Consider the following 17,340-nt stretch of genomic DNA (forward strand, 5'->3'; position numbering starts at 1 on the left):
ATGGTAATGTAAGAATACACTGTGTGAGAATTAGAAGCATATCCAACCCACACATGATGCACATATTTTATTTTTTCATGTACAAACCATGCAGAGCTTTTTTATCATTTTCTCTATTTTTATTGCTCATTTATGATAAATCTCCTTTTTTATTCTGGGTAAAAATAACAGAACTGATCAAAATGTCTTGCAAAAATCATGACTTTAATCTCTGGAAGTCTAAATAAATGAAATGTGCTCCTCTTTTGTCTTGCAGAATAGTCTCTGTTTTTAAAAGAAAATGTGTTCAGTATATGCATTGTTTTTTGGATTTTGCCTTTGACATAACAGCCTTATTTTCCTTTCACATTGCTTTAAATTAAGAAAAAATTGTAAGGAACGAAAAATGACACAAAACTAAAATGCCACCCAGGCTGCTTTCCTTGACAATTTGTTCCTGGGAACATAGTTGAAGCCTGCTGGGGAGTGATTAACTGTTTCCCTTACAGAGTGTTACTCTCAATACTTGTCCTAGAAGAGAAGGCCTTGAGAGGGTCATTCTATTAATATGTATTAAGATATAAAGAGCCAATGGGCCAATTTTAATATTTCAAATAATTCTGGTGAATAAGACCATTAGCACCTTCCTGTTTCCATGATAACCCTCTTTTAAAACGAGTTCTTGGTTATACACTTGCCCCAGGAGAGAGGAAAACGAAGAGGAATAAAAAATAAAGACAGAGTAGAGAAAATGATGGAAAATTGTTTCATTCAACTTCACCTGCTGCTCCTGCAACTCATCCTTAGGAAGGCTCCACACTTAAATGAATTATCCATTAAGTCTCCTCCCACCAGATCGCCGCAATTCTAGCACTTGTTTTGCAAACCACAAACCACATCTACATGTAGAGACATAACCAGAAGGTAAATGACCTTTTGTAGCATGTATCTGAATCCTATCAAATACTTCATCAGGTGACTATACAGGAGGCAAAATAAACAAACAATAAATAAGTAAATTAAAAGGCGGAGGCTTGTGGAAATTTATTCCCCTTTTCCCTTTTCTATGAACAGCCGGTAGCTTCTTCTCATTTCTTCTCATCAATTCTCCAAACTTTCCAGAAGGGGAAACTTGAAAAGGAATCAGATGCATTTAAGAAAAACAGAACTAGACAAAAGTTTAGACCCCTCAGCCATTATCCCACTGCCCTTCGGAAAGTAATGCAGGATGCCCAACCTTGGTCGCCACACCATGGTTGTGACAAAGCCTGTTGGAGCCAGAGCAAATAATATGTTAATTGCAGCCTGGCACAGAAAAAAAAAAAAATGGAAAGAAAGAAAGAAAGAAAAACTATTATTGTTCCAGTCAGAGGCAGTGGGAGGTGAGCAGCAGAGGCCCCCTCCACTTTGGACTGGATCACTGCTAAATCCCGGTGCTGAAATGACAGCTCACCCGCTGAGACAGGTCAGTGCTGAAAGACAGAAAGAGAAAGATGATCAAGTCTACCATTCACTTCTACCCCTTGGAATCGCCTTCCCGTCCTCCGCGCCCCCCTGCCTCGCCTCCTGGGGACTTTCTCTTACAGTTGGTGGCCGCCAGCCCCAGCGGTGGGAACTGAGGATGCGAAAACCTCCCAGACGCAGAAAAGACTGTTTTCGGGACGTGCTCAGGTTTGAGTAGCCGCGGCGCTGGCTCACAGCGGGCCTGGCTGGAGCTCCACGGAGCCCACTCCCGCCCGCCCGGCTCCCGAGCCCGGCCCCGCAGCATCTCCCGCGCCCTCCTGCACCCGGCCCGCAGCATCTCCCTCGCGCGCGCCAGGGGAGGCAGGACTCCAGCCCCGCAGCCCCGCAGCCCAGCGCAGAGCACCGGGGTGGGCGCGCAGGGCCGCGTGGAAGCCTGCCGGGGACGCGCGCGACCACGAGCACGCGCGGGGTGTCCGGGCCCCGAGAGCGCGCCGAGGAGCGCGCAGTCCCCTTCGCGCGCGGTCCCGGGGAGAGCGAGCGCTGCGCGCCGCCGTGCACGCCCGACCCAGAGCTGTACTATCTCGCGCCCTCGCGCGCCTACCTCCTCGCCGGGCATTCAAACAGCTTTCCGACATCGCCAGCCAAGGATGTTTCCCCCGCTCGGCAGCCGCCGTCCGTCCATCAGTACCTGAGGGGGAGGAGGACCAGGAGGAGGACGCGCACAGCATCCTTCCTGCTCCAGCCCCAGCCTCTCCACCGGCCCGGAGCACTCCTGTCACAGACCCGTCGCCCAGCCAGCAGCCTCAGCAGCCGGCCACTTCTCAGCGCTTTCTTCGCTTCTTGGCTCTTGCGTTTGTTCCGGGGGGTGGGTTGGGGAAATCACATCTGCGCTCTTAATCCACTTCCATTTTTCTGTTTGTTTGTTTCTGTCGAGTCTCCCTTCGGGGGGCCCTCCCTGCCTCTGGCTTCAGAGGTTCCATTCACTTGGATTAGGCTCAGAGCTCTGGCCACTGGGGGCTTTTTTTTTTTCTTTTCCTTTTTTTTTTCTTTCCTTTTTTTTTCCTTCCCACCTTATTCCCCTCTTTATTATTTTTTCCCTTCCATTTTTCTTTTATCTTTTTCTATTTTCTTTCTTCTCGTACGCATGCATTTTTTTTTTTTTTTTTCCTAATAAGGAATCCTAATTTTTGAAGCTGAGCCGGGGAAAAAATGGGCAATGGTGATTGGGACCGAAGAGGAGTCTCTCTGTCACTGTTGCTGGGACGCGTGCCTGTGCTGGTGTCTTAGAGCAAGAGCCTCCCGGAGCTTTCGGAGTGGAAGGTAAGGAACAGGGCCTGGGTCATCTCTGTCTTCTGGGGTCGTCTCCAAGAGGCTTGGACTTGGTTTGGGGGTAGGGAAGGCAAGGCTGTTGCTGGCGGATGGCAAGGCTCAGAGGAAATCCAACTGTCTGCATTTACTTAAACGCCGCAGTTGAAAAGTTAGAGAAGTGTGGTTTTGAAGAGATGTACTGGATGGGAAAGAATAGACAGAGAAAACCAGAAAACCTGGCAGTTGTGAATGATTAGGGTAATTTTATGCGGGGGGGGCGAATTAGGTTAAAAAGGAAGTTAAGATAGAGTGGGATTGGGGGAAAAATCAGTGGAGTGATGGCGCCGTCTATGTTTGACTAAACTAAAGTGTCACCCAGAAGATCAGTTTTGAGAATAGCTAAACTCAAAGCTGGTTTGCCTCTCAGCAAGAGAAAAATAATAAATAAATAAATAAATAAATAAATAAATAAATAAATAAATAATACAACATCCCTGAGACATCAGTGACTAGCCCTTAGCCAACCCCATTATTCCCCTTATACAGAAATACAGTTGTTTGAACAGGCCCTGCAGTTGGGGGGGGCAGTTCAATGATTCATATTTTTTAGTATTATTCAGAAAAATCAAAATTCTGTGCACCAAGGCGGATTAAAAATAAAGAGCATTATGTGAAGGGTGCCTGCTCTTTTGAGCAGGCATGAAAATGAAATCAGAGCTATTTCCCCACTCTTTCTAATCCTTGGTAAGCACAGCACTGCAGACATACACTGCCAAATAAATGGAAGCAAAAGTATCGCTTTCATATGGAAAAGAAATACGACCTCTTTTTGAGTTCCTAATTATAAAATGAAGCCCCCTTTCATGGATGGAATTCCTAATTTAGACACTTATTGTCACATTGGCTCTCAACGCCTACACTCTATCCTGAAGAACACTGCGCAGACCTGCATTGCCTACAAAGTGCTACAGCGCGCGCGCGCGCACACACACACACACACACACACACACACACACACACACACACACACACACACACACACACACACACACACACACACACACACACACACACACACACACACACACACAGATCATGTTCTTTCTGGATATATTTTTTATAACTTTTCACCTTTTAAAATGCTACTGGCTTTATTTTCTCAACCAGAAAAGGCATTACTCATTAAGCTTTATGTTTGAAACGGAGAACACTGTTTTGATAGATCCAGCAGTTCTGGTGTCATTTCAAACTGCTGCTATGTAGAAATTTAGAGTTGGGGCTGTTTTTGCCTCTGTCAAGACATATAGTGTGAATTATAATCTGTAAAATGCAGATCTGTCATCAGGGACTTTGGTTGCTGAACTGGGAATGCATGCATTGGTGTGTTATGCAATGGCAAAGAAAGCTTTATCCTTTAGTTCAAAGAGGACCAGGCAGAGAAGGCAGGAAAACTCTTAACTACCTATATATCTGTCCGTCTTTCTCTGTTTACAGAACAGTTGAAGTGACTGCAACCAAAAGACTTTTAAAATTAACTTGACGTCACTTTTCTCAGCTGAAAGGCTCAGCAGAAAGCACTATCATTTATTCTAAGAAGTAACTTCATAAAGGTTAAAGCTGAAAAATATTCAAGTTATTTTGGGATCACAACTTATTAGGGTATATGTAATCAAGGACTCCATTGTTGGACAAGGCCAGGGTAAAATTAATTAAAAAGAAAAGGAGAGCTTTGGAGCTCTTGTTGCTTGAGAGGGAGCAATTTAATCATTAAAAATAACTAGGAGAAAGGAGATGGCAATATTTTTCATATACCATGTGAAAATCCTAATTTATAGTAGGCAACACTGGGTAAAACATCCCTAATTAAAAAAAATTAAAGACTACAGCAAGCTCAGTTACTGCAGTTGTGGGATTTTTCACTGACATCGCCTTTGGATACAGATACTAATACAGTGATCCACTTTATGTATCCCAGGAGGGCATGTCACATTGAAATGACTGCCTCAAATCCTGTACTCAGTGCTGATGGAACAACAAGTCTTCCCTGTGAATCTACCCATCTATGCGCTTTCCGAGATGATGGTTTTAAAATTCCATGAAGCCACATGAATGCCCCCCCCCCTTTTTTTTTTGCACAGGAATTTCTCATCAGTTCACATGGTGGCCCTTGCAAAGGCAAGTTGGGGCATTTGGAAGACATTGTTCCATCTGGAACAAATGATCATTTGTGCTTTTAAAACTGTGGCTATAATTTGTCCTTATTACTTTCACATTTAAGAGAAAAGAAATGATGTGATGACAGCTGCTTCCAGATTATCAGATTAGGTTTTGTGTGATGGTGTTTACTGCAGGCAGAAAACTGGGGGAGAGGAAGGTTGGACAGCTTGGTTCCTTATTTCAGCAATTAACGTGTGGGTTATGACAGTAAAGAAACACCCTGTTTTCCCTCTCCATTTGATAGGATGATAATAGATGGGGAGGAAATCCTCGTGGACGAGTTAGGACATTCCTATTAATAATCTACTAAATGTTATTTTTAAATTGAACGTTGAGAATTTGTCCATGATCAGTAACCACGTGAGGGCGCTCTTCACACAGCAACGGATAAATTTCTGGCATTACAAAATAAAAATTACCTGCCCTTCTTTTAAAAAGGGCTTTTTACTGAAATCTTGAAAACAGCTGGCTGTAATATTGGAAGGGTTTTGTGTTTTTTTTTTCAATGCCTGTGGTCTCCTATTTGTATTTTACTTCCATTGCCATTTTTACAGGCCAAATGACATAGGATGAAGGCTGTTCGTAACCTGCTGATTTATATATTTTCCACCTATCTCCTGGTTATGTTTGGATTTAATGCTGCCCAAGACTTCTGGTGTTCAACTTTGGTGAAGGGAGTCATTTATGGATCCTATTCTGTAAGTGAAATGTTTCCCAAAAACTTTACAAACTGCACTTGGACGCTGGAAAATCCAGATCCAACCAAATATAGCATTTATCTGAAATTTTCCAAAAAGGACCTTAGCTGCTCTAACTTTTCCCTCCTGGCTTATCAGTTTGATCATTTTTCCCATGAAAAAATAAAGGATCTTTTAAGAAAGAATCAATCTATAATGCAACTCTGCAATTCCAAGAACGCTTTTGTTTTTCTACAGTATGATAAAAATTTTATTCAAATACGTCGGGTATTTCCAACTGATTTTCCAGGATTACAGAAAAAAGGGGAAGAAGATCAGAAATCTTTTTTTGAGTTTTTGGTATTGAACAAGGTGAGCCCAAGCCAGTTTGGTTGCCATGTATTATGCACTTGGTTGGAAAGCTGCTTAAAATCAGAAAATGGGAGAACAGAGTCATGTGGGATCATGTATACAAAGTGCACCTGCCCTCAGCATTTGGGAGAGTGGGGGATTGACGACCAGTCACTGGTTTTGTTGAATAACGTCGTGTTACCCCTGAATGAGCAGACTGAGGGCTGCCTGACCCAGGAACTGCAAACCACTCAAGTCTGCAATCTAACCAGAGAGGCCAAACGACCACCCAAAGAAGGTAAGTGCCTAAAGAAGAGGGGAAAGCGGGTATGGGGAGAGGAGGGGCAAGGGAGGCTTGGGATGGAGGTACCCCTTGCTGTTACACTACTCAAGCCTAATCTATTCATGGCTCCTTCACGCTGTCAACTTTGCAGTGTTTTGATTTGTGATCTTTACTGATGAAGGTCTCATAAGCTACTCTTAGCTTTCAGAACTTTAGAGATGAACAGAGAAGGTGGGGAGCACAGCCACATGCCACAGACTTGCAGGTGGAATATTTAGGAAAAGAGATACAGAAATATGAAGCCAGGTTGTGTTAGGGGGTTGGTAAGGAAGAAAAATGTGTGTTTTTGTACAGGCTGCAGTCCAGGATACTTACGCACCTCCCAAATATGGACTGGATATGCAGAATTCTTTGTGATCCATTCCAGCAAATGACCCCCTTTGCTTCCTTTTCCTCTGTGTCCTGTCCTCCCACTTATCCCTGTGACATTCAATAGAAGTCCTATGTGGATCCAGAGACTGCTTGCCACTGGAGTCAGGAGAGACCACATTTTGGATGCACTCTCTTGGATCAGTCAAGAGAAACATAGAGGAAGCCAGAGTTCCTAGTTCCTGGGGTTTCTGGCTGTGAACTCACCTGGGGGTGGGAGAGGGAGAGAATTAAAACATGTATAGATCCTATGAGAACTGAGTTGCCTCTTACAAGTATTTTCTTGCTACCTTCTTGGTCCTTTGTTGATCTTTGCAGACAGTGAGACTATCTCATATATGGTAAAGAAATGCAGAGCAACAGAAAAGCAGAGGAAATAACGTACCAGCGTGACTTGTAGCTTTCACCCATCCTCAGTGAGGGAGCTAGCAGAAGATAGAGATTGTGGATTATGGTTAATAATGCAAGAAAGCACAGCGTATTTTGAGAAAACTGCTTTCCTGCTTGGAAGGTTAATGGCTATGCTCCAGTCCTAAGAGGACAGAGCTGATGCATATTCTTTCTTGTGCCCCAACCCTGTAACCAGAGAGTGTGTTGATTTCTCATGCAGGAAATGTTTTCTGATCACCACAAAGATCCCAGTCTGTGGAAAGGGAGAGCCAAGCTCCAGGCCCACTTTCCTTTCCCTCCCCCAACAGAAGTTGTCTTTGTGACCAATATAAAATTGACACGTTGTTGGAGAATTTTCTTTAAGGGTAGCCAAGGCTTTGTAAGAGAGGGGAGCCAGCAAGGGGAAAAGCCGGGGGGATGGGGGACCTCACTAGCTTAATGCTATTTCTTGATGGCTACAATTTGCGGGAGGGGATGGTAATTTTGGAAGAGCAATGGCACAAGGGAAAATAAAGGTAGTCTAATGGCAAGGAGAGAGGAGTGGCTTTACAGTGTTTACCTAACAGCTGTGACTGAGGAAAACAAAGTAGTTTTAAATTGCGGGAGTTCTTTTCTCTAGTAAAAATCCCAGAGAAACACTTGCAACTGCAGGGATGGTATTTAACACCATTTAAAACTAATTAGTGTCCCCTAGAATAAGAAACTACAGTACACACAGAAAATGTGATGCCATGCTCTGGCTATTAAAAGAGTTAACATCAGAAACTAAGCTTTGTTCTGTTTTAATGAACATTGGAAACGTGTCTCATGAGTGGTTCACATTCTCTCATCAAATTGACCATTGATTAAATTGATAGTGGAGAGTTAAACTGGTTTCATAACCTTTTTCAAATGAAAGTGTTAGAGAAGCAAAGTTGTGAGTTCATTATGCATGAGTTTCAAAGATTTTGCTGGTCACAAGCAGGAGGTGTGGGTTAAGGGAGAGCTGGGATGTATGGAAGCATTACTGGACACATTTGACTTGTAAATGAATGCAATTTAGACATTAGACTTATAAAGCATGTGGCAGACTGTATATTTCATGATGCTAATCAGCTGTGAAAGTGAGAAGGGAATACTTGTGTAAGAAAATACATGCTTATGCTAAAAGTGTTACAATGTTAATAGAGCTGAACGAGCAAGTTTATATAATAGGGAAAATTTTTATGCTGTATCAGAAAAGTTGCACAGCCTGTGTTCTGTCTAGTCTGAATATTGTGCTTTTAATGGTTTAGGTGCTATGAGTTAGAACGATAAAGATAAGTAGAGACTGGCGACACGTTTCAGTTGATGCATTTGTAAGCAAATCTTATAAAATATGAACAACAGCCTTCCTTGGCTCATTCAAAGAATTTTTGTTTATGATGCACTTTAAAAAAAAGGAATGTGAAATTTTGATGCTGTAGTTTAATTTATGCAAGAGATATTAAATCTTAAATATTTGATATAAATGACACATAAAATATTGTATTAAGAATCATTAATTTCATTTCAAGCAAACCACATAATGACATCAGAGATTGAGCTTAATAATTATATGTTTTAGTGCTGCTCATATATAATTCGTTTCTTCATTTTATGATTTAATTTGTAATTCTAGCTTCTAAAATGAACTATGAAATATTTCACCCACATTTTTACATTATTTGATGATTCTTATTTTCTATGGGAAAATATTCAACTCTGTTGAAGTCATTACGTGAGTAAATACAAGATCATCCTCCTCGGTATTGGCTACCATTTCATTCACTGTGTACGTTGTAACCAAGAAAGTCTGTCTCAGGCAGCTCCACCTGCACTACATCATTAAAATGGCACAGATTTGGCAGTGGAGTCTTCATACTTAGTAAATACTACTCCAGATTATTTTGTGTGATACTGATAGTGATGACAAAAGTATGCCAGTGGTTCATAATTGTAAATGCCTCCACTGAGACTACATAATCAGAGTTAGTTTGTATTGAGGAAACAATGAGCCCTCTACAATGCAATATCTACTTTTAGACGAAGTTCTACATCAATGTCCAGAAGAATTTCGTATGCTCAAGACAATAGGAGGAAAACTATTATTCTTTCTTATAACCAATGATTACAAAATATAACACCTAGCAAATTGTTGCAGAGATGCGTCATTAAGTATTTCACTTGAATACATTTAAGAATCTCTTTAAAAATCATATTTGACATACTTGGGGTGACGTGTACTTATAGAAACTTAGTTATCTTTCTCCCACTTCTGTGAAATCGTGAAAACTAATTTCAAAAGAATGGACTCGGCTTGGAGAGATGGCTCAGTGGTTGAGAGGCACTGACTGTTCTTGCAGAGTACCCGGGTTCAATTCCCAGCACCCACATGGTGGCTAACAACTGCCCATAACTCTGGTTCCAGGTGGTCTGATGCCTTCTTTCCACCGCTAGTGTTGCACTACACGTTTGCAGTTACACACATGCAGGTAATACACACATACACATAAAATAAAATAAAGTGTAAAAAATAAAAAGTGAGCTCTTTTTTAAAACAGTGATTTCACAGATCAGACAGTTTTTGTTTTTTAAAACTGTCTACATATAATGGGCATAATCTATTTTTTAAAAGGAAACTCAACATTGGTATTTACTTGGTTTTCAAATGCAACTCTGAAAACATAGTTATTCATAAAATCATCTTAGGTTTTCTAAAGGCTTTAATATGCTTTATTATGGAAGATGACTATTGCTGAAAATGACTCTGGACTACATAGTAAGTATATAAATATAAACTGGGATCACTTCTTACCCCTTTGTTTACAATAAAAACATTGAATGAAAAACTTTGGGCAGAATAATTCCACACCAGAATGTCTAAGTCATACAATAAGTCTTAAAGGAATCTTTGTTTGCTGCTAACATCAATGGCTTTACTTATGTGAAGGGCAATTGGGATCCCTGTATAGATTCCAGGAAATCTGAGCACACACACTCATTTGTCTTTGCACTGTGCCTATGCTAATCCTGGATATTCCACTTCCCAAGGGAAGTCTCACTGTGGGACTGGGTAAACTCCGGCTCATATCTGTGTGTGTGTTTGTGTGTGTGTGTGTGTGTGTGTGTGTGTGTGTGTGTGTGTGTTTGCATTTTTAGGCACACATTTGCAACCTTGAAGGATTTTCATTCCTAGCATTTTAATTCTCATTTTTTGTCTTCTCTTGCCCTATATGTCCTAACATTGCTTTTTGAGACAGCTCATTCCATTCTTTATATGCTTTGGATCATGATTCCTTTGCAAGTTATTGTTATTATTGTACATCTTTTATTAGAAGATTAAAGCAAATAGTGGGTCCAAAATGCTCCCATCATGGCACATTCTTTATCAGAAGATAGAAAAATGACCAAAATTCCTATTTCCTTCAAGAAACAGGCCTTGACAATTTGCCCTATGTTTTTGCTGGCTCCCTTAGAATTTTCCAAGTACTGTAGTTTTGCTCTGGCCTGGTCTCACATTGCAGAGGGACTTTTCTATTTATATTTCCATCTCCCTTCACCAGATTTTGAGTTATTTAAGAGAATGGGATTTTGAAAGCCTTGCATAATCTTAACAGTTTCAGGGAACCCAGGTTGTAATGAATGTTAAGCAAACAAAGAAAGAAAATTCTGAAAAGGAAAGCTAGTAATATATTGATTACCATCAAAAGAATAAAGATGAATCACTTTGGGAAAGATGAATGCCATTCATAATATTTCCAATTCCATTAATGTATTATTTATTCCAGGGACTGATCTTCAAAATTTGTTTTAATGCTTTAAAAATAACTACAAGAAGAACACAGGCAATTAGCAATATTGTTACATATATTGGTTTTAAAATATTAATGGTAGTTACAGCTTCTTAAATATGGTCACCTAGAATAATAGTGATAAGAAAATTGGCCTATCCTTCTCTGTTCCGTTCTGTTTCTCTTCCACACTTGTGCAGTGATAACATTTCTCAAATCCTCCCTTGTGTAATCTGAAGATAAGCCCATGCATTCCTTTTCTATGAGAGCAGAAAAGAGTATTGGCTTATGTTATTAACTCTTGATTAAGAACATGATATGCATAGTTTATGATAGAATATAATGACAGAATATTATGAAAATTGATGCCAGGCATGGTGGTGAGTGCCATTAATCTCAGCCTTCTGGAGGCAGAAGCAGGCAGATCTCTATGAGATGAAGGACAGCAAGAAGCTGTATTTTTATTTCCTTTTTCAGTTTTAGAATTTTATCAGTTTGGGAAATAATTGAAATACATAATATTTAATAAAAGTGAACTCTGTTGAGATGCATTTTTGTCAGCAGTGAGTTAGTGATATTGAGGGACTTGAAAGTCGAAGTGCACTGGAGTGTCATATATGCACACAGGAGATTTTTGTGAGCAGATAAATATACTGAATATTATATTTCTTCAAATATTGAGGTAGGTATTTTACTTCACTTCTGGTTTAGCTCCATGCAGCCTTTGATTATTTCATTTCCTAATTTAAGGAATTATATTTTTAGTCATTTCGTGAGATAATATTTAATCACCTATAGTTATCCTTTATAATCAACTTGGTATATGTTACCTATAAAAGTCAACTGGCCCTTGAATCAAGAATAAGTATTCATTACAAAATAAGTTTTCTTTTCTGGGCTAGAGAGATAGCTCAGTCAGTAAGATGCTTGCCACCTAAGCAGGAAGCAGGACGAAAGTGTTCACTCACCAGAAGCTAGATGTGGTGCTATGCCTTGTAATCCCAGCATTGGGGAAGTAAAGACTGAAGGATCCCTGTCTGGCTACCCAGGCTAGGCTACTTAGTGAGTTTCAGACCAGTGAGAGATTCAGGATCAGAAAGTAAAAAGATGGATGCCTCTCTGGATGAATAACACATAAGTTTGATCTCTGACCTTCACATGCATGCACATGTGCATACCTATCTCCAGACACTTATACACACACACACACACACACACACACACACACACACACACAATTTCTTGGTTTTTAAAGAATATCATGTGCTACACTTTTTGAATTATTAATACAAAAGATCATGAAGCTGTATTTAATATGCCCTTCAATATAATAACTATGTCATTCTCTATTACCTGGTTTCTTCTTAGATTTATAATGCTTGTAATGCTTGGTATACTTCTCAGAGTATAATAAAATAAGAAATAATACTGAGTATAAAAATAAATAATGAGGTTAATGACGGGATATTTTAGTTCCTATGAATACTTATGAAAATTCTCAATTCAGTTGCTTAATAGTCTCAGTGTATCAGACATGTATTTTATATAACAGAAATACATACAAAAATTTCTGGGTGTGTCACTTCAATGAATTGAGAGTAATAATTTGGTGCTGGTGTACTTGAATGTCTAGATTGACTCAGCCTCTTTTGACAAGTGACTGAGATTGAAGCATTCATAAACTGAAAATAATACCTATCATAATAGAGTGTTGGATTAAATGAGATACTTGTCATATACTCAGCACATTGCACATGTTATAATAGAACTTTAATTAGTGTTAACATATTTTGTTTCTCTCTCAAACTTCTTCCTCCTCCATTTAGTGTTTCAAAACATTTTTCATTAAAACACCTATTTCAGAGATTTATAGATTCCTACGAAGTTTATTATGATTAACATTATATTCTTAATATATTTTATTTAATATTTTTATTTTATGTGTATGAGTGTATTGCCTGCATGTATGTGAGTGCACCCATGTCGTGCAATGCCACGGAGGTCAGAAGAGGGCATCAGATTCCCCTGGAACTGGAGTTAAGGACGGCTCATATTTTTATAAGTGTTCACACTAACACAAGTAAGACATGAAAATCTGGGTCTAGAATACAGGTAATGCTTGAAATATTAAATAGAATTTGCATAGTAATCCTTGTGTTTTCATTATTGATGGTGTTAAACAATTTTGTCTTTTAAGTTTCCATATAGAAGGCTGAACTCTTTCACTTTTTACTTTTATTTTTTTACTTTTTGCTGTGAATAGGGAGCATTGTAAAAAGGCAAAGAGACGATACTCACTATATGATGCTCTCTGAGTATTTAGGCAGGCTGCGGTTTTGAGCAGCCTTTCAGACATGCAGTCTTGCTTCGTGTGTGTGTGTGTGTGTGTGTGTGTGTGTGTGTGTGTGTAGTAATGTTGATCTAGAAATGTTCTCTGTACTTATCATTGTACAAACACCTAGGAATTAGGAGTCCATTGAGTAGCTCTGATGTGTGTGAAATGCTTTCCTTAATGACGTATCCCTGAAGACAAAAAAAAAATTGTGTTAAAAATGTGTTAAAAGTTTTCTGTTATTCCCATGTAACCATGGTTGAAAATCTGAATAAACAAATGGAGATTCAAAAAAAATGAATGCTGTGAGTAGTAAAGTAGTGGAATAGCAAGGATGGCTGTTCCCCAGTATGCTGTAGCATTGTGGATGAAATACATTTTCACTGGTAAATTATTCACAAAGATTCGAAATTTGCTGATATTAAATTGGATCTTTACAGTTGCAATGGTTTTGATTGCTGAATAGATATCTCTTTTATATGACATCATTGCATGGTATTCTATATATCTGCTGGACTACCTCATCTTTAAAATTTCATTGTTCTATATTAATTTACAAATTTTTCCTTCAATCACTGCAGTTTTTGAAACCCCTTACAAATGTTATTTCCTGACTATAAACCATAGGAAATTGATAGTAATTTAGATTGTGTTTAATTATTTAGAGTTGTCTATGAGTTTGGAGCATTTAACAAAAGAGCATTAAGCCTCATGAGTCTGTGTACATTTGGCACTTAATGAAGAGAAGGCAGCATCTTTAGATTTCTATGTTGACGAAGGCATGACTAATTCATCAACAGATCAACTTACTGGTGTGTGAGTCATCTCAGACCTGGAAAGCTGTCCTTTGGGTATTTTGGGGGATAGGCAGAAAAGCTACTTATGTTAAGTTGTTTCCATGTATTTTAATCTTTGCTTCATTATACGTAATGAAGACTATATTTGGAGATTTATTTTGCAAAGGACTTCACTTCAAATACTAATCTATATTAAGCCATTTAGAAGAAAATAATGGCTTGGTTGGCATTTCTTTCACTGAAATATGATTAGTTTTAGCAGGACAATGAACTCCCAAACACTGAACCTCTTACATAATCAGATACTGATAGCAAACAAAGTAGAGGATTTTTTATTTTTTTACTATTCATTTGAAGATTTTGAACTTTGCTTAAAGTTATAGGATGTCATCTGTGTGATTTCAAAAGTACAGCACGCTCCATTTTCATTTGTCTTCAAACTGTTATCCAAGAATTTCACCACTATTGTAGAGTTGTTAAAGGTGGACAATGTATCTTTAGTTTGAAAGTTCAGCACATAACTGATGCACAGGAAATTTATGAATAAATAACATTGAAAATCACGTGAATGAAGAGGAGTCTTTTCTGAGATCATAGATGTTTGCCACAGTTTTTCCTCAAACCAACTCACTGTCACGTATTGTGTTGCTATGTTATAAAATGCAAGAGTGAATTTTAATAGGCCATATAAATGAAAGAACTTTTTCATAATCCAACACTCTCAAATTATTTCATAGATTGTACATTTCTTTGAGACCTAAGAATTGTTTGGAAAAGCATAAAAAACTTGGGCAAGGGAACAACATTTAGAATATCAATGATACCAGATGCAATATTTAAAATGCAAATTAAATTTACGCAGAGAGTATTTTAAAAATAAGAAATTGTGCAGTCAATTGGAGAGAGCTACTGAGGAGAAATTACTTTTGGACAATTAGTATGATCACATGGTAGAACTATTACAGGAAAATTTACTTTTCTGGAGAATTGCTCCCGATGTAATTTTAAGGTGATTAAAAAAAATAATAAACCTTGTAAAAGAGAATTTCCATACCTGTATCTCCAAACAATAAAAAGGAAATTTTCATCTACATTTCACTTTTTAAAAAGAAATAAAGAATTTAAGCGTTTCATGTTAAAATAATACAATATATGGTCATATTCAAGAAAGACATTTTTGCTAAGCTCTGTTGTAAACAGTGACTTACTTGAGCAATGGCTGTGTGAGGAATATATTATTTGTGTCACATGTATGGTCTTCCTTTTTAAAATTTAAAAAAGTATTTTATTATTACTATTTTTTATATGTATGAGTGTATTGTTTGCTTGTAGGTAAGTGCACCTGTGTCGTGCAATGCCCAGGGAGGACAGAAGAGGCCATGAGATCCCCTGGAACTGGAGTTATGACAGTTGTTAGCTGCCATGTGGGTGCTGGGATTCGAACCCAGGTCTTCTGCAGGAAAAACCAGTGTTCTTAACTACTGAGCCATGTCTCCAGCCTCTGGTCTTCCTTTTTATAAAAATATAATAATATAATTGATTAAATGACATGACCAGCAACTTGGTGTTCATAGTGATTACTCACTATTTCAGGACATGTGAATCTAAAGCTCAAATTCTCAAATTTATGAGATTGTTTCCTCATTATCTGGTTGACAGAACCTTCATTTGCAAATACATAATGGAAATGTAATTCATCTGAACATAACTATAGTCAGAACTTGAATTCAACAGCAACTCTGTAACATAAAAGAAGTTGTGTTAGCTAGTTGATATACAGGACAGTACTCACAGTGTACTGCCGCACTACTTAATTTAGTCTAGTCTCTGCACATTAAAGGTTCCATTCATTAGATTAAGTTCTGTTTTGGTATATATTAAGTAAATGTGATTTAGTTCTCAAAAAAACTATTGACTTTGAGTCTAAGCTCATCACATTTAAGAGTAATGTGTTTTAGGTTTTTTGTCTAGATTTCCTAACAATCTATTTATGATTTTTATTTGTTATTAATATATTAGGAAATTTTCGATTTAGGGGAATGAAGGAAATAATGACATTTTTGTTGTTGTCACCTTAGGGGACAGCTAGAAATCCTCATTGTGGGTGGGAGAAGAGGAGTCCAGGGCGTCTAATCTTTGTTTCTGTTTTGGGTTGTTTAGTTTTGGTTGCATGACTCAGGTGAACGTCTTTTGAGGCTGTGAGGCTATTGTTTAGACCCACTCCTTTAGACCTATCTCTAGTCCTGTCCTCAGCATTTCTATACTCGGTACTGAACTAGCATAATCTCTACCTTCTTCACCTCTCAAATTACCTTTACAGAGGACACTATCTGTTTCTTCCAGCAACTCTCCTAAGATGCAGGTGGTATATGGATTTGTTAGTACAGTGATTTCTGATTACCTGTGAGACTGAAGAGAAACCAATGCTAAGTTTTCACGGTTCCCTTCGATGTGCTAAATGTTGTTAGCCTTAGCCTTTAACGGCTGCACCGTCCCTCCAGCCCTCGATATGCTAAATGTGCAATTCAATAAGTAGGACTTTGTAGATTAGAACATTGACCAGTCCAAAGGAACAAGAAGATTATAATTATTATTTAAATAATGAATGAAAATTAAAATTTTATGCTGAATAGCTTTAGTTGTCAACTTGACACACCTGGATAAAAGGAGTCTCAACTTGGGAATTTCCTCCATTGGACTGGCCTATAGCCATATCTGTGGGGCATTTTTTGAATGTTGTGTGATGTGGGAAATCCCAGCCCCAGGTGGTGTGGGTGGTGCCACCCTTGGGCAGGTGGTCCTGTATTATATAAGAAAGCAGGTTGAGCAAGGGACCAAGCAAAGCAGTAAACTTAGTTCCTCCATGGTCTGTGCTCCAACTCCTGCCTCCAGGTTCTTCCCTTGAGTTCCTACCTTGGGCTCCCTGATGAACTGTGAGCCAGGAGATATAAGCCAAATAAGCACTTTCCTTTCCTCACAAATTTGTATTGACCAGAGTGTCTTGTCACAGCAATCAAAAGAAACTAGAACAAATTAGTTGGCCACTATTTTTTTCTTTTTTTAGCTCTGTTGAATAGTAATATTTTTTAAAAATATATATATTTTATTTATTATTTTTATTTTTATTTTATGAGTGTATTGCCTGCATGTAAGTAAGTGTACCGGTGTCATACAGTGCAGCGGAGGTCAGAAAAGGGTTTCAGATTCCCCTGGAACTAGAGTTAAGGACAGTTTGTAGCTGCCACGTGGGTGCTGGGAATCAAACTCGGGTCCTCTGCAAGAGCAGTCAGTGCTCTTAACCCCTGAGCCGTCTCTCCAGCCC

The 17,340-nt window shown here is 38.8% G+C and overlaps 1 protein-coding gene across 1 annotated transcript in view; it reads left to right on the forward strand.

The window, feature by feature from the left end:
* Positions 1-2,513: 2,513 nt before the first annotated feature.
* Adgrb3 (adhesion G protein-coupled receptor B3) overlaps positions 2,514-17,340 on the forward strand; it is a gene marked incomplete in the record, with an annotated part of 857,756 nt that continues 842,929 nt past the window's right edge. The window contains 2 exon segments of the mRNA XM_008856279.3: positions 2,514-2,763; positions 5,523-6,294. Coding sequence (XP_008854501.1) covers positions 5,538-6,294 — 757 coding nt within the window.

The sequence above is a fragment of the Nannospalax galili genome, unplaced genomic scaffold (assembly GCF_000622305.1).
Source record: "Nannospalax galili isolate Female #2095 unplaced genomic scaffold, S.galili_v1.0 scaffold206, whole genome shotgun sequence".
Taxonomy (NCBI): domain Eukaryota; kingdom Metazoa; phylum Chordata; class Mammalia; order Rodentia; family Spalacidae; genus Nannospalax; species Nannospalax galili.